At 36.0% G+C, this 23,652-nt stretch overlaps 1 protein-coding gene across 5 annotated transcripts in view; it reads left to right on the top strand.

Annotated features, from left to right (window-relative positions):
• SLCO5A1 (solute carrier organic anion transporter family member 5A1) overlaps positions 1–23,652 on the top strand; it is a 411,786-nt gene that overhangs the window by 375,531 nt on the left and 12,603 nt on the right. For all 5 annotated transcript variants that reach the window (XM_074207458.1, XM_074207462.1, XM_074207460.1 and 2 more), the window contains 2 exons: positions 16,168–16,327; positions 21,797–22,038. In XM_074207458.1, coding sequence (XP_074063559.1) covers positions 16,168–16,327; positions 21,797–22,038 — 402 coding nt within the window. The remainder of the gene's footprint in view (positions 1–16,167; positions 16,328–21,796; positions 22,039–23,652) is intronic.

Consider the following 23,652-nt stretch of genomic DNA (forward strand, 5'->3'; position numbering starts at 1 on the left):
CCCTAGTTGAAGAGCTGTTTTTTTATTCCTATATTTTTATGTAGATTTTAGGACTTAAACCTTAGGTTTATTGAACAAGTTTCTCCAGTAGAATGTAATCTCTTTGAAGGCAGGACTATTTTTCACTTTTGGCTTATGATGATGATGATGATGATGATGATGATAAGAATAATAAGTAATAACTATTTTTTAATAGCTCTTGGGTCCAGGCATTGTGCTTTTTTAGGTACTTTACAATTATTGTTTCATTTGATCTTCACAACAATATTGGGAGGTAAGTGCTATTATGTTTCTCATTTTAAAGAAGAGGAAACTGAGATAAAGAGGGATTAAACGGCTTCTCCAAGGTCATTTAGTTAGTAAGTGTTGAGGTCAGATGTAAACTCAGGTTTTCCTGATTTCAGGTCCAACCTTCTATCTACTGTGTCAACTTTTCATAAAGTGCATAATAAATGTTTTTTCAACTAAACTGAACTTTTTAACATTGGGGAAACCACAATAAAGTTTTTGTTTTACCCGCAGTCCCAACTGCGTAAAGAAGAGTATGGAGTTGAAGAAAATGTATAGTGATATATCAACCATGTTTATAACAGGAGTTCTTAACTTGGTAGCCACTGAACATTTTTTTTGAGACCATTTTTTTTTTGTGACTTGCCCAGGGTCACACAGCTACTAAATGTCAGAGGTTGGATTTGTACTCAGATCCTCCTAATTCTAGGTCCAGCATTCTCTCTTCTGAGTCATCTAGCTGCAGCTCCTTTGAAATTTTAAAATATTTTTTAAAATTGGATTATAAGATAATTGGTTTCCTTAGCAATTCAATATGTCTTATTTTATGCATTTAAAAGCATTATTCTGAGAAGAGGTCAAGAAGTTTCCCCAGACTGACAAAGGGATCCAGGAAACAAAACAAACAAACTAAAAGCTTTGGAAGCCCATATACTCCAAGTCCACTTTTTAAATGGTTACGAAAACCTCTTAGATTTCATGTCTTCTCACTTTGAAACCCAGCAACCCGTGCAGGTCCTCAGTCACTGTCTGTTGAATTGAAACTGTTGTTTCTGTGTTTCAAGATGTCCAGAAAGTTCATAGAGGATGCAGACAGAAGGGGAATCAAACTTCTTAATTAAAACTTCAGGGACAACTCTAGGCGCTGAGAATATAATTACTTGTGTTGGAAACCAGTCAGTATATCAGCTGGAACTTGGATAATGAAAAAATCATCAAAAGCTGAATTCTAAATGCTCCAAGTGTCTCCAAGTGTCTCAAATGATATAAAAGTAAAATTACAAACAGCAAAATCATATTGATGTCAGGGAAAGAAGTTTGATTATTGAATCGTCTAAACTACTTTCCCCAAAGCTTTATTACCTTATCTAAGTGTTGGTTCTGATTATGAAGACTGGTCAATTGTTGCTTTCTTTGTAATGCTACAGAATTGATACTCTGTTGGAGATCACAGTGCTCCTCACTAAGGAAGATAAATGGAGTTGGTTTAAAGATACTTAAGTTTTAATAACTTTGTCCTAGATACTTGATTATTTTGGGGGAATGTTGACATTATTAGATAATTATATTTGCAGTGGGGAAAAACTAGATTTATACTCCATAAGTTTGGCAAGTGAGGAGACAGCTGCCTGTCCTATCTCTGACTTTCTGTCCATCTCTATCTCTTTCTTTATGTCACTATCCCTTTCTTTTTTTTCCTTGATAGCAAACTTAAGAACTTTATTTTACTAAGATCTTAGCACTAGAAGAGAGCTCATGGATTTAGTTAGACTTTTTTTTTAATGATGAGATAATAATGCAGTGGCAGAGTCTGTATGGACTAAAAATTAGGGCTCCTGATATTTAATTGCCCAATTTTTTACATTGCACTGGCTCTTTGTAGGCAGTACTGCTTCTATAACCCTATGTACTAACCTTCCTAGCTGGACAACTCTTCCTTCCTTCCTTCCCCCACCTCAGGCATTTACTATCTGTGTGTCCCTGGGCAAGTCATTTAACTCCTTTTGCTGAATAACAACACACTCTTCTCTAGAAATGTGCATCCAATTGCACCAATTTTATTTTTATTTTCTACTGCTTTAAGTGAAGCTGATAGGATATAACTATTCATTGGTTTACACCAAATGCTTCATTTTAAGACAAATCTGTATAGTGACAAAAAACTTTATTTTTTTTGTCTTGCAGTTGTTAGTGTATGCTTTAGGATCATCTTTGTTTCTTTAGTCTTTTTTTTTTTTGGATTAGATTACCTAGCTATATATTTTATCACATATAGCAATGCTATATGTGATAAAATATATAGTTAGGTATCATATTCCTCTTTATACTCCCATCTCCCTACCCCACTCCACAGTCTTCTTTTCTTCCAGTTAAACAAGCCAGGTTTTTTTTTTTTTAAAAACTAATATTCTCTTGACATGATCTTTAAGCACAAGAAATGTATGTTAGAGAGGAGAGTTTTGCTTAGTGCGGATGGCCTCCACTGAAGTCCTTGCAACTTGGAAATTCTGTGAAAGCCAAACATAGCTCCAGAAATGAACATTGAAATGAATTCCATTTTATTTTCAATTTTGAAAGAGGCATGAAGTTTGAGTCATTTCCTTTTCCACTTGACATCTTTCCTGGCATTAAAATGATTTAACTATGGACTCATCATACACTTGTGTCAAAGTTAAGAAACCATGTGCACTTTCCATAAAGACAGATCCAAGTCAGACCTAAAGATAACAATCTAATCTTACATAGTCAGCTTTGTTGAAGAACAAAAGCAGAAAATGCTGATGTGTATCATTGCAGCATCTTGTTGGCTTGGCAAATTGCAGGCATTTTTTTTTCTTTCTGCACTCTGCTGACTGAAAAGGGAAAGATCACTTTATATTTCTATAGCTTTAGGGTTAGCTAAATGTTTTGAATTCCATGAAAGAAATGTGAAAGCTTTTCCTCCTTAAACTCAGTTGAAAGCTTGTGATTTTAATTAAGTCCCTTGTAGTGCTAAGCAAATATGTATTGGGAATCCAGATGTTGTGAAGGATTCAAGCTTCTAGTAAGTTAATAACATGGTTCACAAAATTCCTGCTGTAATTGGAAGTGTGTAAAATTGTTTTTAGGGCCTAGTTTTCAGTATGAACAAGATTTTTCTCAGATGTTTTTAACTATTTTCATAAAATCATTTTAAAATCCATGTTTAAAGCCCTTATTTAAATTTTGTTCATGTTTATAAGGAATATAGCTTTGGGTTCGCATCATAAATGACAAATCAACATCAGAGGTATTAAATATTCTGAGTCTGCTAATTGAAATCCTTAATGCATATAAATTTCAAATCACGCTGGCTTAGTATTTGCTGGTCAGAAAATCAATGTTGGGGGAGACTGGCTTATTTTAGTTATTTTGAGTTTTACAGTTTTTCCCCTACTCTTGCTTCCCCCCCTCCCCAGAAGACAGTGTGTTATTCTTTACATTGTTTCCATGGCATGCATTGAGCTAAGCTGAATGAGATGAGAGAGAAAAATCAAGGCTACCTAAGGAAGAAAAGTAAAGTATAAGAGATAGTAAAATTATATAAGATAATTTTTTTTTTAAATTAAAGGTAATAGTCTTTGATCTTTGTTCAAACTCCACCATTCTTTCTCTGGGTACAGATGATATTCTCCATCGCAGATATACCCAAATTGTCCCTGATTGTTGCACTGACGGAATGAGCAAGTGCATTAAGTTTGATCATCACCCTCATGTTGCTGTTAGGGTATACCATTTTCTTCTGGTTCTGCTCATCTTGCTCAGCATCAGTTCATGAAAATCCTTCCAGGGTTCCCTGAGTTCCCATCCCTCCTGGTTTCTAATAGAACAATAATGTTCCATGCCACATTAAGCCATTCCCCAAATGAAGTATATTCACTTAATTTCCATTTGTTGGCCACCACAAACAGGGCTGTTATGAATATTTTTGTACAAATGATGTTCTTACCCTTTTTCATAATCTCTTCAGGGTAGTGGTATTGCTTGTTTAAAGGATATGCACATTTTTGTTGCCCTTTGGGTGTAATTGTTCTCCAGAAAGGTTGCATGAGTTTATAACTTCATCAACAATGGATTAGGGGACTGGCTTATTTTAAGATTTTGAATATAACCATATTTTTGTAGAGGAAATAAGGATAAAACACCTAAACTTAGCACTATTTCTGTGTTTTATTTTTCTCTATGTGACAGGAAGGGAGAGAAACTCTGAAATTAGGAAAGACAAATTGAGAACACCTCTATGATTAATAGGAAGCAGTAATAGAAAAAACTCATTCATTCATACTAGAGGAAGCAAAATTCCTAGTAAATGAAGAAAGCTGGATGGGATGAACCTGTGACTACAAATTTATCTTTTATAATGGTGGGAAGATATCTTAAAAAGAGTGCTGTTGGTTGTGTATATTAGAACTATCTCACTCCAGTAATCTGAGCTTGTTTGGTTCTTGTCCTTTGTTATTGAAGAAGACCAAAATAACATTACTATGTTTGAGACAAATTACAGTGTCTCTCACTGTGACTGAGAAGTCCAATATGAATTAGGAGTTCTCTCCCACAGGTTGGGGCACAAATGGTCCATGTGAACTCCTGGGGTGGTTACTCTAAACTTAGAAATGTCATATTTCCTTTGAGCTGCTTCAATTCTTCCTTCCTCATAGAGCGCAGCCCCCTCACTGATGAGGTCACGCCATGCTAGGTGGTCCTGTGCCAGTGTCTTCCAAACTGTACAATCAATTCTAAAGTTCATAAGAGAGACCTTCAGTGTGTCCCTGTATCTGACTCCCTTGTGAGTGCTTGCCCTGTGTGATTTCCCCATAGAATAGTCTTTTTGACAAGTGTACATCCAGCACCCTAACAACATGTCCAGTCCATCGTAGTCGTGCTCTCTGTAGTAATGTTGGAATACTAGGCAGTTTAGCTCAAGCTAGGTGTCTGGTATCTTCTCCTGCCAGGTGATTTTCAGGATCTTTCCAAGACAATTTAAATGGAAGCAATTCAGTTTCCTGACATGGTACTAGTAGATTGTCCAGTTTAAATAGTTTTTCATGAGGTCAGTACAATGGCTCTGTAGACCTTCAGTTTGGTAGTTAGTCTCATGCCTCTTCTTTCCTACATTTTCTTTTGGAGCCTCCCAAATACTGAGCTAGCTCTGGCAATGTGTATGTCAACCTCATTGTCAATGTGTACCTCCTCAAAAAAGGACACTGCCAAGGTAAGTGAACTTGTTCACAGTACTCAGAACTTCTCCAATTGCTGTAATTGATTCCATATATGGATAGTCTGGTGCTGGCTGATGGAGCACCTGTGTTTTCTTGGTGTTAATTGTTAGACCAAAATTAGCACAAGCAGCAGAAAATCGGCCCATATTTCATAGCATCTCAGCATTAGAGGCTGCATTGAGTACACAACCATCTGAAAACAGAAGATTCATGCACCAACACTCCCTCCACTTTTGTCTTGAGTTGTAGCCTTTTCAAATTGAAGAATTTACCATCAATACTGTAGCTGACCTTGATGCCATGTTCTTTCTCAGTGTAAGGGTTTGATAACATGACTGAAAACATGCTAAAAAGAATGGGAATATGGACATATCTTGCTTCACTCCATTGGTTACCAGGAAATCCTGAGAACATCATCTACTATCTAGAACCTAGGCATGCATGCTGTCATGAGATTGATGTACAATACTGTTGAACTTCTCCAGACCACCAAATTTTGACATAATTTTCCAAATTCCTTGGTCAGATCTGTAAATGTTGTATATGGACCTCTGTTATGTTCCTTGCATTTTTCCTGGAGTTATCAGGCAGCAAACACCATATTGACTGTTTCTTGACTGTTTCTGAAGCCATATTGACTCTCAGGGAGATGACCATCTTCTGGGTGAAGAATCAGCCTATTGAGAAGGACTTACAAACAATGACTAAAAGAGAAATACCCCTGTGACAATCTATTCCTTACCCTTATAGAGATGGACGATGGAGACATCCTTGAGTTCTTGTGGGAAAACCTCTTCATGTCATATAATCTAGAAAATTTCAGTCAGTTTTTGGATGAGCAATGGAACCCCCACATTGTAGGTCTCAACTGGAATAGAATCAACAACTGGTGCTTTGCCACTTGAAAGTAACCTAATGGCACTCAAAAACCTCTTCTTCAGTTGAAACTTCAGCTAGGGACTGATTTGACTTCAACTTGAGGTAATGGTCAATGGTTTCTACATTGATTGATGTTGGTCTGTTAAGAACATTATGGAAGTGTTGAGCCCATCTCTCTAGGATCAGGGTCCTATTATGAAAAAATGTAGATCCATCAATATTGAGCAGTTGAGATGCACCATAGGACTTTGACCTATAAATTGCCTTGAGGGCATCACAAAAGCACTTTAGTTTGTTGCTGTCTGCATAAAACTGAATTTTATCTTCCTCCTTACTGAGTCAAGGATCCTGCATCTCTCTAAGCTCTGTTTGTTCTTTATTTTTCTCTGTGAGAAAGGAAGAGAGACAAACTCTGAAATTTAGAAAAGACCACTTCTATGATTAATAGGAAATAGTAATAGAAAAGTCTCATTCATTCATACTAGAGAAAGCAAAATTCCTGGTAAATGAAGAAAGCTGGATTTGATGAGCCTGTGATTACAAATTTATCTTTTCTAGTGGTGGGAAAACATCTTGAAAAGAGTGCTATTGGAACTTTCTCACTACAGTGACCTGAGCTAATAACCATTCCATCAATGAAGCAATCAACATTTATTAAGGATCTATTAATTATTATATGTTAGGCACTGTGTTAGACTAAGTACCAAAGATACAGAATAGAAAATAATTAACAGAAAGAGGGTATTGGAGTTGAGAGGTTTGGAATGATTTCCTTTAGAATATGGGATTTTAGTTGGTACCTAAAGGTGGTTGAACAAGTAGAGTTGAGGAGGGAGAGCATTCCAGACATGGGAGACAACCACAGAAAATGCCAAAATGGAGTGCCATATTCATGGAAATGCCAGGAGGTCAATGTTATTGGATCAAAAAATGTGTATGTGTGTCTGTGTGTGTGTGTCTGTGTGTGTGTGTGTGTTTGTGTGTGTGTGTGTGTGTGTGTGTGTGTGTGTGTTTGAGAGATAGGGACAGATAGACACACACACAGAGGTAGGAGTAAGGTATAAGAAGGTTGGAAAAATAGGAGAAGGGTAGGAAACAGAAGGCTTTGAATGAAAGAGTATTTTGTATTTGATCCTGTAGGTTGATAGGTAGCCACTAGAACTTGTGGAGTGGGAGGATAGTGGTCACAAGGTCAAAGAACAGTGCTTTCTAGAACTTATGAAAAAGAAGCAGAGCCCTGAATTTCTGAATGCAAGCCATAGGGTTTACTGATTATACACAAACCATATGTATTTATATGTATAAGAAGGACATATATACTAACTAATCAGCTTTGATGTCCACCTAATTTTTTAGTATTCTGTTCTGATCTTTGAGAAGGAAAGCAGCCTTGAAGTAAATTCTAGTCAAAGTAGCCCTATAAGTTCTGTTCAGACTTACAGGTTGAGTTCAGGAGACAGAGACAGTGTATAAAGAGGGAGTACTACCCTACAAAGCAGGACAAAGGAAACTAATCTTTTGAAAATGCACCAAACTAAGGTAAGCAGAACCCTGGTACCTTTTGAATACAGTAGTCATTAATAAGTCAGATGCACACTAAGCTTGGAACAATTTCTTTGTTATCAGGGATGCAACTTGTCAATGCAGCTGTTATTCTAGGTATTTCTGTCTACTTGCTCTTTTTCTTCCTTCTCTCCCTCCCCCCCCCCCCCTTCACTATCCTAGGGAAGGGACTCTGGATGAGCTTTTCATTTCATTATCTGCTCATGTCCTTATCACTTCATGTCTATTCTGATAACCTGATAGTTGCTCACCCTACCCCCCAGGTCTCTTCCTACTCCAGTCCATCCATCACTCAGCTGTCAAAGTGATTATCCTCTCTGACCATGTCACCTCTTTTTTCCGCCTCCTCCTGTCCCCCCCTCCCAACTCAGTCAACCCATCACCTTCGACATAAAAATAATTCCTATTTGACTTTTAAAGACAATCTTTAAAACTCTTCTTACTTTCCATTGTTATTTTCCTCCATGTGCTCTGTGGTCCATTGATACTTTATTGTTCCTCTCACAAGAAACTCTTATTTCCTGTACATTTCATGTCCCTCATACTTCTCTTTTCTATCCTTGACCTTCTTCAAATCCCAGCTAAAATTCCACCTTATGAGACCTTTTCCATTCCCCATAATCCTAATACTTTCCCTCTGAGGTTATCTCTAATACAAATACAGACACATAAAGATATATAGATCTATATGCATATATAAAACATAAATATGCACATAATAATCATATGTATACATATAAATAATCTTTTTGTACATAGTTATTTGTATATTGTCTCTGGCTTTAGACTATGAACTCTTTGGATTTTTTAAAAAGTAGAGTGCCTGAAATTTAGAAGGTGCTTAATAAATGCTTGTTGGATGTGTTTGTTGACTGTGAACATGCTTTCCTTCCTAATGGAATACAAACTCCTTGAGGCAGAGATTGTTTTCATTTTTGTCTTTGTATCCTCTATACCTTACTGCTTGGTACATAGTTGGTGCTTATGAGATGCTTACTAAATTGAATTGAGTTGCTGGGGTTGTATCACTACCTGTGTGCCTTGAGCTAGTTGTTTATCCTTTTTAAGTCCTCAGTTTTCTTATGTGAAAAACAGAGGTACACCAGATAGTTTTTGATGTCCCTTCTGCTCCAGAACCTATGACCAGAAGATTGACATCTTATAATTGAATGGCTTTTTGACTCCAAGTCAAAAATTTAGGCTGAGTTGGAAAATAACATTCTAATCGAAGTTTTTGTAGAAGATTGTTGTAATGCATTCAGCCAAGAGTTGAATTAGACAGATGACCTTTATTATTAAACTCTACTCTACAAGGCTCCATTTTTACTGTTCTGATTTTAGATTAGTACGAAACTGGAAAGTGAGGTAGAATGAAAGTTCCCAAGACTAGAAATTAAGAATTAGCATTTCTAGAATGCTTTAAGGCTTGCAAAATGCTTCACCTTTTGTTTTATCATTTGATCCTCGACAACACTCCAGGAAGTAGGTGCTGTTATTAACCTCCTTTTACGAAGGAGTATAGGGTATGTTCAAAGTAAAATAGTACCTCTGGTGTGAGAGTTGCTGAGCCCTTTTGAGGACTGCTTTCCACCTTTGATGTCCACCTAACTCACCTAACCCTCACCCGTGGCTCCATGAAGCTATAGCACCCACACCCTGGGAATGATAGAGGTAGTCTCAAACTCATTGGTGAGATGGAGGGAATGTCTTCCCCAAGAATATGAAGTCTTCCACTAATGGAATGGGCAGATGAGAATACTTCTTTCCAACTGCCATGAAAGTAACTGAAGTAGGTGCTGTGTTAGAGCTTGGTTAGACATCCACTGCATCTGGAACTATCACCATTTGTCTTGACTGTCTTGCCACTGGATCATGATGATTTTGGAAGAGTGTGAGATTGATGACTTTGTGCAGCTCTGCTTCATTTAAATGCAATTTACATACAAATCATACCACTTGCCATTCCCATATTATGCCAAAATTTAGTTGCCTGGTTTTGTATGTCAGTTTCTGTATTCTGGATAGTAGACAATGCTCTCGAGATTTCCTAGTCACCAATAGAGTGAAAACCATTTTATCAAACTCCTTAACTGAGGATGAACATCAAAGTTAGCTATTGCACTGATAGTAAATTCTTCAACTTGAAAATGCTACAAGCCAAGACCAAAGTGGAGGGAGTGTTGGTGCATGATCTTCTATTTTCAGATGACTGTGCACTCAATGCAGCCTTTGAGGTGCAACAAAATATAGATCGATTCTCTGTTGATTGTGCTAATTTGGGGCTAATAATTAACATCAAGAAAACTCAGGTGCTCCATCAGTTAGCACCACACCATCCATATGTGGAATCATTGGTTATAGCAAATGGAGAAGTACTGTGTACAAGTTCACTCACATTGGTAGTATCTTTTCCAGGAAGGTACACATTGACAATGAGTTTGTTACACAAATTATCAGTCAGTATTTGAAAGGCCCTGAAAGTATGGGAGGGAAGAGACATTGTGAGAGGAGGCAAGTGACTACTAAACTGAAGGTCTGTAGAGCTGTTGTGCTAACCTCATTGCTATATTCCCGTGAAACCTAGACAGTCAAGCAGTGATATGTCAGGAAACTAAATTGCTTCCATTTAAATTGTCTTAGGAAGATCCTGAAAATCACCTGGCAGGAGAAAATACCAGACATTGAGTTCCTTTCTTGAATTAAACTACCTAGCATTCCAACATTCCAACAGAGAGTACAGCTATGATGGACTGGACATGTTAGAATGTCAGAAGTAAGCTTGCCCAAAAGACTATAACATGGAGAACTCACACAGGGCAAGTTCTAACAAGGGGGTCAGAAGAAGCAACATCAGAACACACCAAAGGTCTTTCTTAAGAACTTTAGAATTGATTATACAGCATGGGAGACATTAGCATAACACCACCCAGCATGGCATGCCCTCATCAATGAGGCTGTTATGCTCTTTGAGGAAGGCAGAACTGAAGTAATTCAAAGGAAATGTGACATTTATAAATTTAGAGTAAGCATTGCAGGTGTTCATATGGACCACTTGGACCCCAACCTGTGGTAGAGCATTCTGAACTCGTATTGGACTGATCAGCCACAGTTGGAAACACTGTAATTTGTCTCAAACATAGATATGTAATTTTGGTCTTTGATAACAAAGGACAAGAACTACCAACCTTCAAAGTCAAGTCTTCCTTTGTTCAAGTTCAATGCTCTATTCCTAGTGATTCTTGTGTGTTTTGTTAGGGGATCTGGGATCTGCCTGGTCCTGGCTTTACTAGTCAGTACGTGATGATGCTCACTTAATTTTTAAGTTTTAATTTCTTTCTCTATAAAATAAGAATGTTAGAATAAAAGATCTCTACAAGGTTCTTTTAATCTAATGCTCTGAGTCTATGAAATTGGAAGTATCCATTTCTTTGAGAAGCTTTATTTTGTACTTTATTTAAATTATTTTAATATTCTTACTCTTGAATTTTACTCTTGAATATTATTTTACTACTTAAGTTTGTCTAGTTTAAGAAAGACTTTTTTTTAAAAAAATTGTTGCTTCATTTAAGGGCTGGAAAATTCATGACTCTCATTTGGATCTTAGTTGAGATGCAACATGTGTTGAGTAAATGAAAGGTCTGCTTCTGAGGAAGACCTGAGTTCAGGTGTGATCTCTATCTCATAATGATTGTGTAAACCTGGGCATGTCAATTAGGGGCAGTCAAGTGGCGCAGTGGATAGAGCACTGGCCTTAAGAGTCAGGAGACAGGAGTTTGAATCTGACCTAAGACACTTGACTCTTATTAGTTGTGTGACCTTGGGCAAGGCACTTAGCCTTGATTACCTCACACCCAGTTTCCAGTCATCCTGATTCATATCTGGTTACTGGACCCAGATGACTCCAGAGGAGAAATTAAGACTTGGCACAGTATTCCCCTCACTCAAATCCAGGTCACATGCATGTTATGGTATCACTTCCCTGATGTAGTGATCTTCTTTGAAAATGAAGGGCAAACCGTATTATTATGGGCAAGTCACTTAAACTTTTAGTGATTTGGGTTAACTCTCTTAAACTCGAAGTTATAGAAATTTTATTTTTGGTTCATTTGTTTTTCTACATATAAAACTCTTCAAAATAATTTTAGCTCTGTCCTAACTCTTCAGACTGGATCAACTACACTGACATTTCTTATTCTTCACACACACACACACACACACACACACACACACAAACACACACACAACACTTCATCTCCCCATCTTTGTGTCAATTAAGAGAGTAGCTAGTGGAGAGATTTTCAGGTTTGAAGTCAGGAAGATCTGAGTTTAAATCTGTTCTCATATGCTTACTAGCTATATGAACCTGGTCAACACTTAAATTCTGTCTGCCTCAGTTTCTTCAAATGTCAAATGGGTATCATAATAGTATCTATTTCCCAGGGTTGTTGTTAGGATCAAATAACAGAACATTTGTAAAGTGCCTAACAATAGTACTTATCTCATAGTAGGCACTTATATTTCCTTCTCATTAACATCTGTAATTCTCACTAAGGACTTAGCAATAACAAATTTATTTTATCACAATTGTCCTGTGGTTTTCTATGAGTAGCAGGGACCTGTCATTTTGTGGAACTACATATTAAACTGATGCCATGTCACTTTCATAAGTCAACTGGGTCAACACAATATAGCCCTGCTCTGTTCTCACTAAAAATACAATAAAACAGTAATAAAAAACAGCAATTTTTCATAGACCCCATTTTTATTATGTGACAGTCAACTATAAAATATTGATTTTATGAGTCCCTGCATACTTGCAATATATTCACATACATACACATAAATTAATACTTTCACTGCAACTTGCATATTTTCATGGATCAAGGTAGGCTCTTGTTTAAAGAAATCTTCTTGGGGAATGATATTTTGTCAAAAATTATTTTATCAAATGTTTGTTTATTAGTGAAATTTCTAGGTAATCTTTTTCCAAAGGAGCTCAATGGCTTTCTTGCCACTATACAATCATTATATCACATACCTCAACAAGACAATCACGTTAGGATTACAGAGTGGGATTTGGCTGGTCCTATTTTCAGTTTAGAATGCTAGCAAAATAATTATATTTTATTGTGTGTACTTTCAAGTAAGTCACTATTATCCTCATGCATAACTTCTGTCAACTCTACTCAGGGATAATGAAAAAAGTCGATTCTCTTTGTGGGTTGAATAATATTTCCCTCTCAGATCTCTACTTTGTTTTCTTCCTTCCCCTTGGCAAATCCTTTTGATCACAAGCCTCTTAGTTCCCTTTCATTACTATTTATATTTACTGTTTGGCTCTCCTATATTGATTTTCTTAATAGTGTTTCATATTTTATAATTTCTTTGCATCACACAAAATGACCTTATCTTTTCTGAGGAGTCAAACACATTCTGGATTGTCCTGGAGCTATGTTTCACTTCTTGTATACCAGAAGGCATTTGTCTTTGTAAAATCAATATGTCATATGTTTGTTTACTATTTGTCTTTCACATCTTTCCTTTTGCCTTGATACACATTTAGATGGATAAATTAGTCATTTAATAATTGTCTCAGAAATTTAAAATTGCAAATTATTTTGCAGGTGCATAAAATCATTGTAAAATAATTGTAAATCATAAATTAGAAAACTAAATCATTTTGCTACATACATTCTAAATAACAATGGCAATAAATATCTTTGGAAACTGTTGAAATTTACCATTTTATGGGATAAATATTTCTTATCAGAGAGATCTTTCATGGATCATTATTTTTACTAGTAGTTTTTAAAGAAAGATTTTATTTATTTTGAATTTTACAATTTTTCCCCTAATCTTGCTTCCCCCCCACCCCATAGAAGGCAGTTTGTTAGTCTTACATTGTTTCCATGGTATTCATTGATCTAAGTTGAATGTGATGAGAAATAGTCTTTGATCTTTGTTCAAACTCTACAATTCTTTCTCAGGATACAGATGCTATTCTCCATCACAGATATCACAAAATTGGGCCTGATTGTTGCCCTGTAGTTAGTGCTTATCAGAAAAAAATAGATACACAGAAAAGAATTATACTAATAAAGCTTTAATATTTATCAATTCATGTAGCTATATAGATCTTTGAAAAGTTTTCTACCCATTTAAGCAAAGGAGATTAATTATAAAAATGGTTAGTTCTTGCTTCATTTAGAAGTTTACCTTGGTCAGATTTTTATGTTGTTTTTTTTTTTATTAAACTCAAGGGACACATTGCTTAAAGTAGAAAATAGGCAAGAGCAGAAAAACCCTTAGGAAATAATAATATTTTGGATTCCCACTTTGTTGCTTGGTTTACTTTCTTCTTTGTTGTCAAATCGCTTAACTAAAGATGTGAACTTGCACAACAATTTCTCACTAATTATTAGTTGAATGAATGAATGACTTTTCTATAACTATAAATTTTAGCTTAGAGATGGTGGGTAAAGAATTAAAAGGAAGGGAAATAGTTTTCTGAGAAGAGCTATGCTGTCAGTTGAATATAAACATTAAGGACTTTGTAAGTGGAAGACAGTGCTGAGTGCTCAGCCTAACACTTCATGTGATTCCCTTTGGAATCTGCTTGATTGTTATTTTGCCAAATCTCCCACAGGAGTGATGCTCTGGACTTGGCCATTCTTGAGAGAGGGCAGACCTAGCCCACTGCTTTCTTTTTTTTGTGTATAGCTATACCAGAAAAATGATATCAAAGGTTTTTTGGAAAAAAAATTAAAGAAAAAAAACAAACAACAAACCTTTCTTGCTGTTATTTTAAAAAATGGTAAGATGCTGAGGTTTTGCTCAATTCATCTTGAGAATGAGAATAGTTATAGAAAATTCCAAACACAGATATGAATCCCCATCCTTTTCACAAGGGATTTATAAAGATAATTGTGAAGATTTTTGCTATTTATGACCTTTTCATTTGTATAGTTATAGTCACTGTGTATTTTATTAGTACTGTTTATTTTTTTGTTATCAATTCATACAAATCTGCTTGCATTTTCTTTTATTTGTCATTCTTGTCTCACTGTAATTCATTGCATTGATATATTCTATTTTATTTAGTCATTCCTGAGATAACGGACACCCACTAAGATTTTGTTTTTTTAGTTTTTTGCAAGGCAGTGGGGTTAAGTTACTTGCCGAAGGTCACACAGCTAGCTAATAATTAGGTGTTTGAGGTCGGATTTGAACTCAGGTCCTCCTGACTCCAGGGCCTGTGCTCTATGCACTGCACCACCCAGCTGCCCTGCACCCACTATGTTTTGAACTCTCTGCTCTCACAAAAAAATTTTTTATGCATACTCTAGTTTACATTGATCCCTTCTCTCTGTTCTTGACTTACTTGGTAGTGGTGGTGGTAATGATAGAGGGGAATTCTTATATCACAGGGTTTGAGTAGTTTGGTCACTTTTTATATTCCAAGTGGGGAATGCACAGTGGTTGCTCTCCTTTACTGCTCCCCCACAGTATGCTTATCTTTTCTTTCATCATCAATTGTTCTCATCTTTGATCACTTTTTCAATTTACCTTCTATGGGGTCACACACATAGTTGTTCTTATTGGCATTTCTCTTGCTATTAGTGATTTAAAACTTGTTTTCATATGTCCATATTCAGTTGGCAGTTTTTCTTTTGAAAGAGGAAAGAAAGGGCATATGTACTAATATGTTGGACACTGCTAAGCACTCTACACTGCTTATATTATATCATATATCTTATGTATTGGAAAATGGCTCTTCAGTCTGTTCTCTGATTTGGAAGAAAAGGCTTTCACTGACTTGAAGACTAGAAATAAGGCAATAGAATAAATAAGAAAAAAATTATTAGACCTGAAATGACAGAATATTAAGGACAATAATTTCACTTCAATTATGTGAATAAAAGTTTTGATTTAATTCAACAAGCATTTGTTAAGCATTTACTATAAGGAATTTTATAAACACTTATTATGAGACATTGTACTAGGTATGCAAACTCAAAAAAAGAAAAACTGTTGTTGCTCATATGATTTCATTCTACCTTGGGATAAACACAGTGAGAGATGAGTAACCTTTGAAAAAAAAGGAGAATCTCTTAAAACAAGGGGAAACAGGAAAGGTTAAGTCTATAGTGTGGCACTTGAGTTCTTAGCCTGTGGGTATAACTAAAGATTCTGAGATGGAAGTGAGGAGGAATCCCAGGGCATTGTAGTCATGGGAGACAGCCCATGTAAAGCCATGGATGCAGGAGATGTGATGCTGATTTTAGGGAATGACCTGGAGTCCATTTGGATTGAAATGTAGAGTGAGAGAATAATGTAAAAGAAGTCTAACAAAGTGGGTGCCACATTGTTCATAAAGATCTGAAAATCTCTTTTCTAAAATATATAATTGTAATTATTAACTTTTTCAAAATTAAATTTTATATATGTTTCTAACCTTCCTTCTTCTTTTTGCTTTTAGGCCTTCTCTTACCATGGCCCATAGGAATCTGACAGGAAGCTGCAATGTTAACTGTGGTTGTAAAATCCATGAGTATGAGCCTGTCTGTGGATCAGATGGAATTACATACTTTAACCCTTGTCTGGCTGGCTGTGCCAATAGTGGTAATCATAGCATGGGGGTAAGTGTTTGGGTCAAACATGGTTATTAATCCACCTTTCCATAAGTGAGGACATGTAGGCATTCATTTGCTATTGTGATGCTGTTATTTTCATTCATTAGAAGTTTGCTCTATCAAAGTGCCTTCTGTCCCAATCTAGAGGAAAGACAAAGCAATATTAGCTTTCTCTGAGATGAGGTCAGCTTTGAGGAAGCAATTGACTTCCATACCAGCACTTTAGCTATTTGCATTGCTGGCTCAATGCAACATGATAAGGTGAAGCTCTTGGCTCACTCCTCTCACTCACTTCCCCTCTTTTTTTTTTCTTTTGACATCTCTTGTGTGTAAATTTGAAGGTCAAGATAGCTACTGCATTTGATGCTCATTCAAAAGAATTATTAAATAAATGATCTTTCATTTCTTCTCCATTATTTCATGGACTAGATCTAGTGTGAATAAGTTGTACTTTTGATATCATTGAGGTCTTAAAAATCTCTTTTTAAACTGTTTTTAGAAGTCAAAGAGATATACTTTTTTAAACTTTGGGTTAAAGATTATTCTGTTGATTCAGTCCTTCTAAGTTTATTGTGAGAATTCTCTTCCCCATGAGTTATGAATAACACATAAAAAAAATTACAACCCAAAGAACATTGCTACTCTGTCATTTCTTTTTTTTTTAATCGCAAGGCAATTGAATTTCCTGGAGTTTAGTGTCTTCCTTCAGAAAATGAGTGTTGAATAAACTAATTTCTAAGTTCTCTTCTAGCTGTAAAGCTTCTGATCCTGAGAATCTATGTTCTAATAATTATAGAAATTTTCTTATGATGAATAAGAATACTCTTACTTGGGATGTTTATGTAACACTTAAAGGTTTGTGAGGTGCTTATGTAGATGTTATGTTATGTTCCCCTTTTCAAATCCCTAGTTTTCCTCATCTCAGTTTGAGCTGATTTCCATAGTTGTTAGTGCCATTGAGAATAGCTTTTTTAAGTCATAACTTATCTGAGTGGTTACTATATCTCCCAAATAGAATGTGAGCTCCTTTTATTTATTAGGGCTTAGCACAATGTCTAGCACATAACTGGAATGGAATAAATGCCAGTTGAATTGAACTGAACCTCATAGTTCCCTTTGTGAAATTAATACCATAAAAGGAAATGGAGTCTTAGAGATATTACTGAGTTCAGACTTGTCCAGAGAACACACAGCCTTCCTGAATCCAAGGTCAGCACTGTTATCTGTCAAGCCAATGATTCCTAAACTGCAATTGACTTAGAAAACCAAAAATTACCATTATTTATGCTGAATTGCATTTTTATTCTGAATTGCATTTTTATTTATTTTGTTAAACATTTCACCATTACATTTTAGTCTTCATAGAGGTCACACTTGGGAGTTTTTTGAGTTGTTGGCTCCGAGTTTGATTGTTTTCTCCTAGGCAAGCTTTAATAGTCCAATGAATCTATGAGCTCATTTATTTAGGTATCCTTCCCACCATATACACACATTATAGTTCATTCTCATCTTCTCTCTCTGACTTTAATCCATGTATACCCATAAGCCCACCAGAGAGGTCCACCCAGTGTCCCAAAGGGTTTCCTGTGTCTACTGACATTACCCGTATAAGGTACCCAGCAGAAGAACTGTTCCACAGATTAACCTTTGATCTTGCAACATGACTGATCCAGGTCCTTTTCTGAACATTCATCTCTTTGATCATATCATTCCAACTACTTTTTGCATATTATTGAGCATTGAACTGCATATTTTTCTATAATAAAATATATTATTACCAAGAATAATTTCAAACTTACCTAGACTTAAAATATGCTAAACATTTTCCTCATAGCAACCCTATGGGATAGGTAGTTCAAAAAATTCTCATTTGGTAGATGAAGAAATTGAATCCCAGGAAATTTTAACATGTTCCTCAGGAAACTGAACTTAATCCTCATGTACAAAGTTATTTAATGTCAGTGAGGCAGGATATCACAATCTCTAAAGGATGAGTTTTAGAGCCTGGAAGTTGTTCAAGTCATTTTGAGTTTTATTTAATTCTTTGTGACTCCATTTGGGGTTTTCTTTCAAAGATACTGAAGTGGTTTGCCTTCTTCTTCTCCAGCTCATTTTACATATGTGAATACTGAGGCAAGGGTTAAGTGCCTTGTCTAGGGTCACTCAGACAATACATGTCTGAAGCCAGATTTGCCCTCTGGAAGATGAGTCTTCCTGCCCAGGTTTGGTACTCTATCCACTGTGCCACCTAGCTGCCTAGAATGTAGAAAATTTAGGTTCAGTGCCTGCTTTAACAAAACCTAGATATGTCATCATGGACAAAATACTTAACTTCTCAATATCCAGGTAACTTTATTTTTTTTTTAAATGGTTTATCAGAAAACGTTTGTTTCAAACCCACAGAAAATTTATAAGATAGAGACTCCAAGATATATAAACAAATACAGGCGACATGAAACAATGATCAAATAGCCCATTGTGCTCACTATACTCTCCCCCACTCTTATAAGGTAAGGACAACTTTTATAAATCAATTAAAAAATAGGTACCCCTCCCCAAAATAATGTGTTGCTTCTTAGGAACAGTATATTGATGACAAGATTAAAATACCTTTGAAATTCTTGGATTGGTAGTGTGAGGAGATACCCCACTAACAAAAAAAATTAAAGATCTTTCTATTTTAAAACATAAAAATACAGTGGCAAGTTATAAAATAGATTACAGATGATTTTTTTCTTTATTTAATGGACCAAAAGCAGAGTATGAGTCACCATGGGCTTTAAGTTCAGAATCCAAATATTTCTTTGGTATTGTTAGTTCTTTATTGTAAGTACTTTAACTCTTTATGGGCATCTGTTTACTGAATCGCAAGCAGATGGCCAAAAGCATTCTTTAGTCACACTTACTACCACTATTCTGAACAATGAAAATGTCAAAATAGTTTTCTAATTCCTTGAATTCAGCAGATTTTTTTGAGAATTAAAAAAATCAAATGAATATATTTGAATTGATAAAATTTTTAAAAATTTTAATAAGTTTAAATGCAAAAATGGTAGTTGACTAAATTATTTTTTCACTTGTATTGACCTTGCATTAAGAGCACCATTTAAATCATGGGGAAATTTTAGCTGATCAGTGTTTCTACAAAACTACTCTCTTTCTCAGTTTATTATTTTTATTTTTCTTTGTTTTACAAGGCAGTGGGATTAAGTGACTTGCCCAAGGTACACAGCTAGGTAATTATTAAATGTCTGAGACTGGATTTGAACTCAGGTCCTCCTGACTCCAGGGCTGGTACTCTATCCTCTGTGCCACCTATCTGCCCCTACTTCAATTTATTATGCAAGAATAATAGTGACTTTTAAGAGTTAACCATTTTCCATGATCTAATCTACTTAAATAAGCTAGTTTATTTACTCACAGAGACTGAAAAAATTCTATGATGGTTATTATTATTTTTTCCAATTTCTAAGCATTTGTATTTATTTTTTATTGTTTATTATTTTTGCATTTTTGAACCCCAGCTACATACAAAAACAAGTGTCAGCATTCACTTCCACATCCCTGAGTTCCAAATTGTCTCCCTTCCTCCCAACCCAGTCTCCCCATTGAGAACCTATTTGGTGTAGGTTAAAAATGTGTAGCCATGAAACACATTACTTCAATAGTCATGGTGTGTAAGTAAACATAATTCCCCCCCCCACAAGAAAGCAAAACCTCGAGAAAAATAAAGTGGGGGAAAAAGTATGCTTTGGTGGGTATCTAACCACCAGGTAAATATTAGCAGTATGTATCTTCTAAAGCAAAGTATCAACATGATTAGAGAACTGGCTTCAGTGTCCAGAAGACCTGAATTTGATCAAGTGCCACCTCTGACATCCACCAACCATGAGATTCAGGACAAGTCATTTCACTTCACAGAGGTTTAAGCAATTCTCTTGAGACTTTTAAGTTGTAGAAAAGGGACTGATATGCATTGGAAGAGGAAATTTTTTAATCCAGGAATTCTCCATATTGCTGAAATCACAGGTCTAACTGGCACTATTTCTCCCTTGAAAGAACTGATTGTTAAATTTTTCAGAGTGAGCATTTAAACCTCAAAACCTCAAAAAGGAGCATTTGCTACAAATCTGGGCTTAATGTATTGTTTTCCTGAAGTATCAGATTAAATGTAAAAGTACATGTGTCTGTAACAGTTCTACCCTTCATCCTAACCATCATTAAAAACTTATCAGCTTCCTAGCAGGTAAGGAGCTTCCCATTCAATTTATGGGTTGAAATAGTAGCTCCTGAAGTTTAATCCTGAAATTCTGTGATCTCATGATGCTATGTGCTTAACAATATGCTTAATATAGTGTGTGTGGGGGGCATTTATAATCACAAAGAAATAAACCACCTCAATAGAGCCAATAGAGCCAAGGATATAAAACATACATATAAACAAACATTCCAGACCTCTGATCCCATTGGTATAAAGATGAGCAAACTCTGTTCTACTAATAAGCTCAGCACCTCCTCTTTAACCTACAGTTTTAGAGAGGTAGGTGCTTGGGGCACTGGGAGGTTAGAGTTGTACAGAGACACAAAACCAGTATGTGTCAAAGGTGACTTGAATTTAGATCTTTCTGGCTTCAATATTGGCTTTCTATATACTATGCTAGTTAAATAACCAAATAAAATAGTGTAATTAGAACTAAATAAATAGAATAGACAGTGACTATTTTAGATTTCAAGAAAAGGGAGAGAGGGGCAGCTAGGTGGAATAGTGGATAAAGCACCAGCCCTGGAGTCAGGAGTACCTGGGTTCAAATCCGGTCTCAGACATTTAATAATTGCCTAGCTGTGTGGCCTTCGGCAAGCCACTTAACCCCTTTTGCCTTGCAAAAACCTAAAAAAAGGGAGAGATGAACAATGAAGTGGACAGGGAAGGTTTGTAGAAGAAACTTTGATGGCTAATATTCTTTCCTGGTCTAAAAAGAGTTTAATTGATAAGAATTGTATCTTTTGGATCTTCACTGTTCTCCATTGGATCATATTTAGAACTGGAAGAGACTTTAGAAGGAATCTTGTCCATCCCTTAATTTTAAAGATTTGGAGAATGAAGTTTAAAGAGGTTAAATGACTTGTCTATGGTCACACAAGTAATAATTAGAAAGGAAGAAATTTGAGCCTAGATGCTGTGCTTTCAGTTCAGTGCTTTTTCTTCTGTACTAGGTTTAGCTAATTTTATGTATTTTTCTAATTATATTCAATCCATCCTGTTGAGATTTTTTTGTGACTGTTGGTCATTGGAAGAGCACATCATAAAACTTTGAGAACATATTGCATTGTAGTAACATAATTGGATTCATGTAAAAGCCATTCATTCTAAAATGTTTTCTTTTCAGTCTTATTATTTCCCTGCTGTGTATTTTATTGTTATTACTGATCATGGTGTTTTGCTTGAATGGTATTTTATCTATTTTCTTTCCTCAGGTACGTAATTACACAGAGTGTGCCTGTGTTCAGAGCAGGCAGGTCATCACTGCACCAACAGTGGGGCAACGTAGTCAGCTCCGGATGGTTATTGTCAAAACCTATCTCCATGAGAATGGCTATGCCGTGTCTGGGAAGTGCAATCGGACCTGTAATACCCTTATTCCATTCCTTGTTTTTCTTTTCATTGTTACCCTCATAACAGCATGTGCCCAGCCATCAGCCATCATAGTCACACTCAGGTGAGCCCTGGATTGTGCTTACAGGGAGGCCTTCATTATCCTTACAGGAGCTACTGTAAATAACAGTGTTTGAAGGGTCAATCTTTATGAGCTGGAAGAGGCAGTAAAAGTCACCTTGATCATACAAGCCTAGGCCTGTGTTGGGAATTGAACAGGATAAGGCAGAGAAAAGTTTGAATGGAATGAGATGGGGTTACTTGTCTAGCATTTATGTTCTTTTCTAGATTTGAAAGGAGTTGGTGTGTGACTGGCTAGCAGCAAGGACTAAAACAGAGTGATAACTTTTTCCTAATCCTTTGCCCTACCCCTGAGACAGGTTCCTTCAGATGTCCCCACTTCCTCAAGATACCAACCATGAAAAGTTCTACTTTGTTATCTGGCTCCATGAGAATGTGTATAACCTGTGAGCAAAAACAAATTGGAAACTATTAGGGGGCAACAGGAAGCCTATTGAACTTGGAACATGATTTATGCTAAAAATGTAAGGTTGCCCTGGACTCCAAATAGATAGTAGATAGATACCATTGGATGTTAAGGATTGTACTCCGTTTTGTATCAATTGCCAAGCCTTTCTAATTCTACTTTCCCAATTGCTTTTCTCCATTCACAGTTACAATGCTAGTTCAGGTTTTTCTTAACATCCCATCTGAACTATCGAGTCTCCCTTTCTTAAAGTCCTTACACACAGCAATCCGTTTTCCATATAGTGAACTCAGTCAACAAATATTTTGTTTATTATCTTCCAGACCTTGGCATGCATCCAAGATACAAAGCTGGCAAAGTGGCAATCACTGCTAAAGCAGAGCTCTAACCATGTTATTCCCATGCTTGAATGTTCTATTGTCTCCTTATAACCTCTAGGTTAAAATAAAAATTCTTCAATTTGGCATTTAGAGTCCTTCATAATATGTTTCTCTAGACTAAGTAGACATACTACCCTTCCCCTACTCTGTGGTCAAGTTAAACCATCCTATTTGCTATTCCTCATTCTTGTTATTAAATCTACTGTCTCTTTGCTCTTACATATGCACCATGTCTGGAATGCCCTCCCCCCGTCATGATGCCACTTAGAATCCTAGGTTCCTTCAGAGCTTACCTCAAGAAACTAATCCCCCCAGCTCATAGTAACTTCTCCCTCCCCTGCTCTGTGGAACTTATTATATTCATTTTGTATTTGCTTACATGTGTAAATTTTCCTCTCCATAAATTCATGGATGATTTAGTATTTCTTTTGCCAGTGTTTTGAATGCCTGGTACATAGTTCCCACATAATAAATGCTTGTTGATTGATCAGTTGATTGGTGTTGTATTAGTTTTTCACATCTCCTTTTGACTCTAATATGCTGAGATTCTGTGATTCTGTTGGATGGTAAGATTAATTTGTTCTGGACAAGCAATTACTAATGTTGATTTGATTATCCTTATACTTCCTGATCTGGAATGAAGGAGAAAAATATACTGACAAAAAGACAGTTTTTGTTCACTTGGCCAGACATACATGTTATTTACTCTTCCTGACTATTACAACCCTGGTTGGTTTATTTTAGAGAAAGGAACTAGACTCATGATTTCATTATCATAGAGAGCTCTCAGGTGAGAAATTTACCTTCATCA

Source organism: Macrotis lagotis, chromosome X (genome assembly GCF_037893015.1).
Source record: "Macrotis lagotis isolate mMagLag1 chromosome X, bilby.v1.9.chrom.fasta, whole genome shotgun sequence".
Lineage (NCBI taxonomy): Eukaryota > Metazoa > Chordata > Mammalia > Peramelemorphia > Peramelidae > Macrotis > Macrotis lagotis.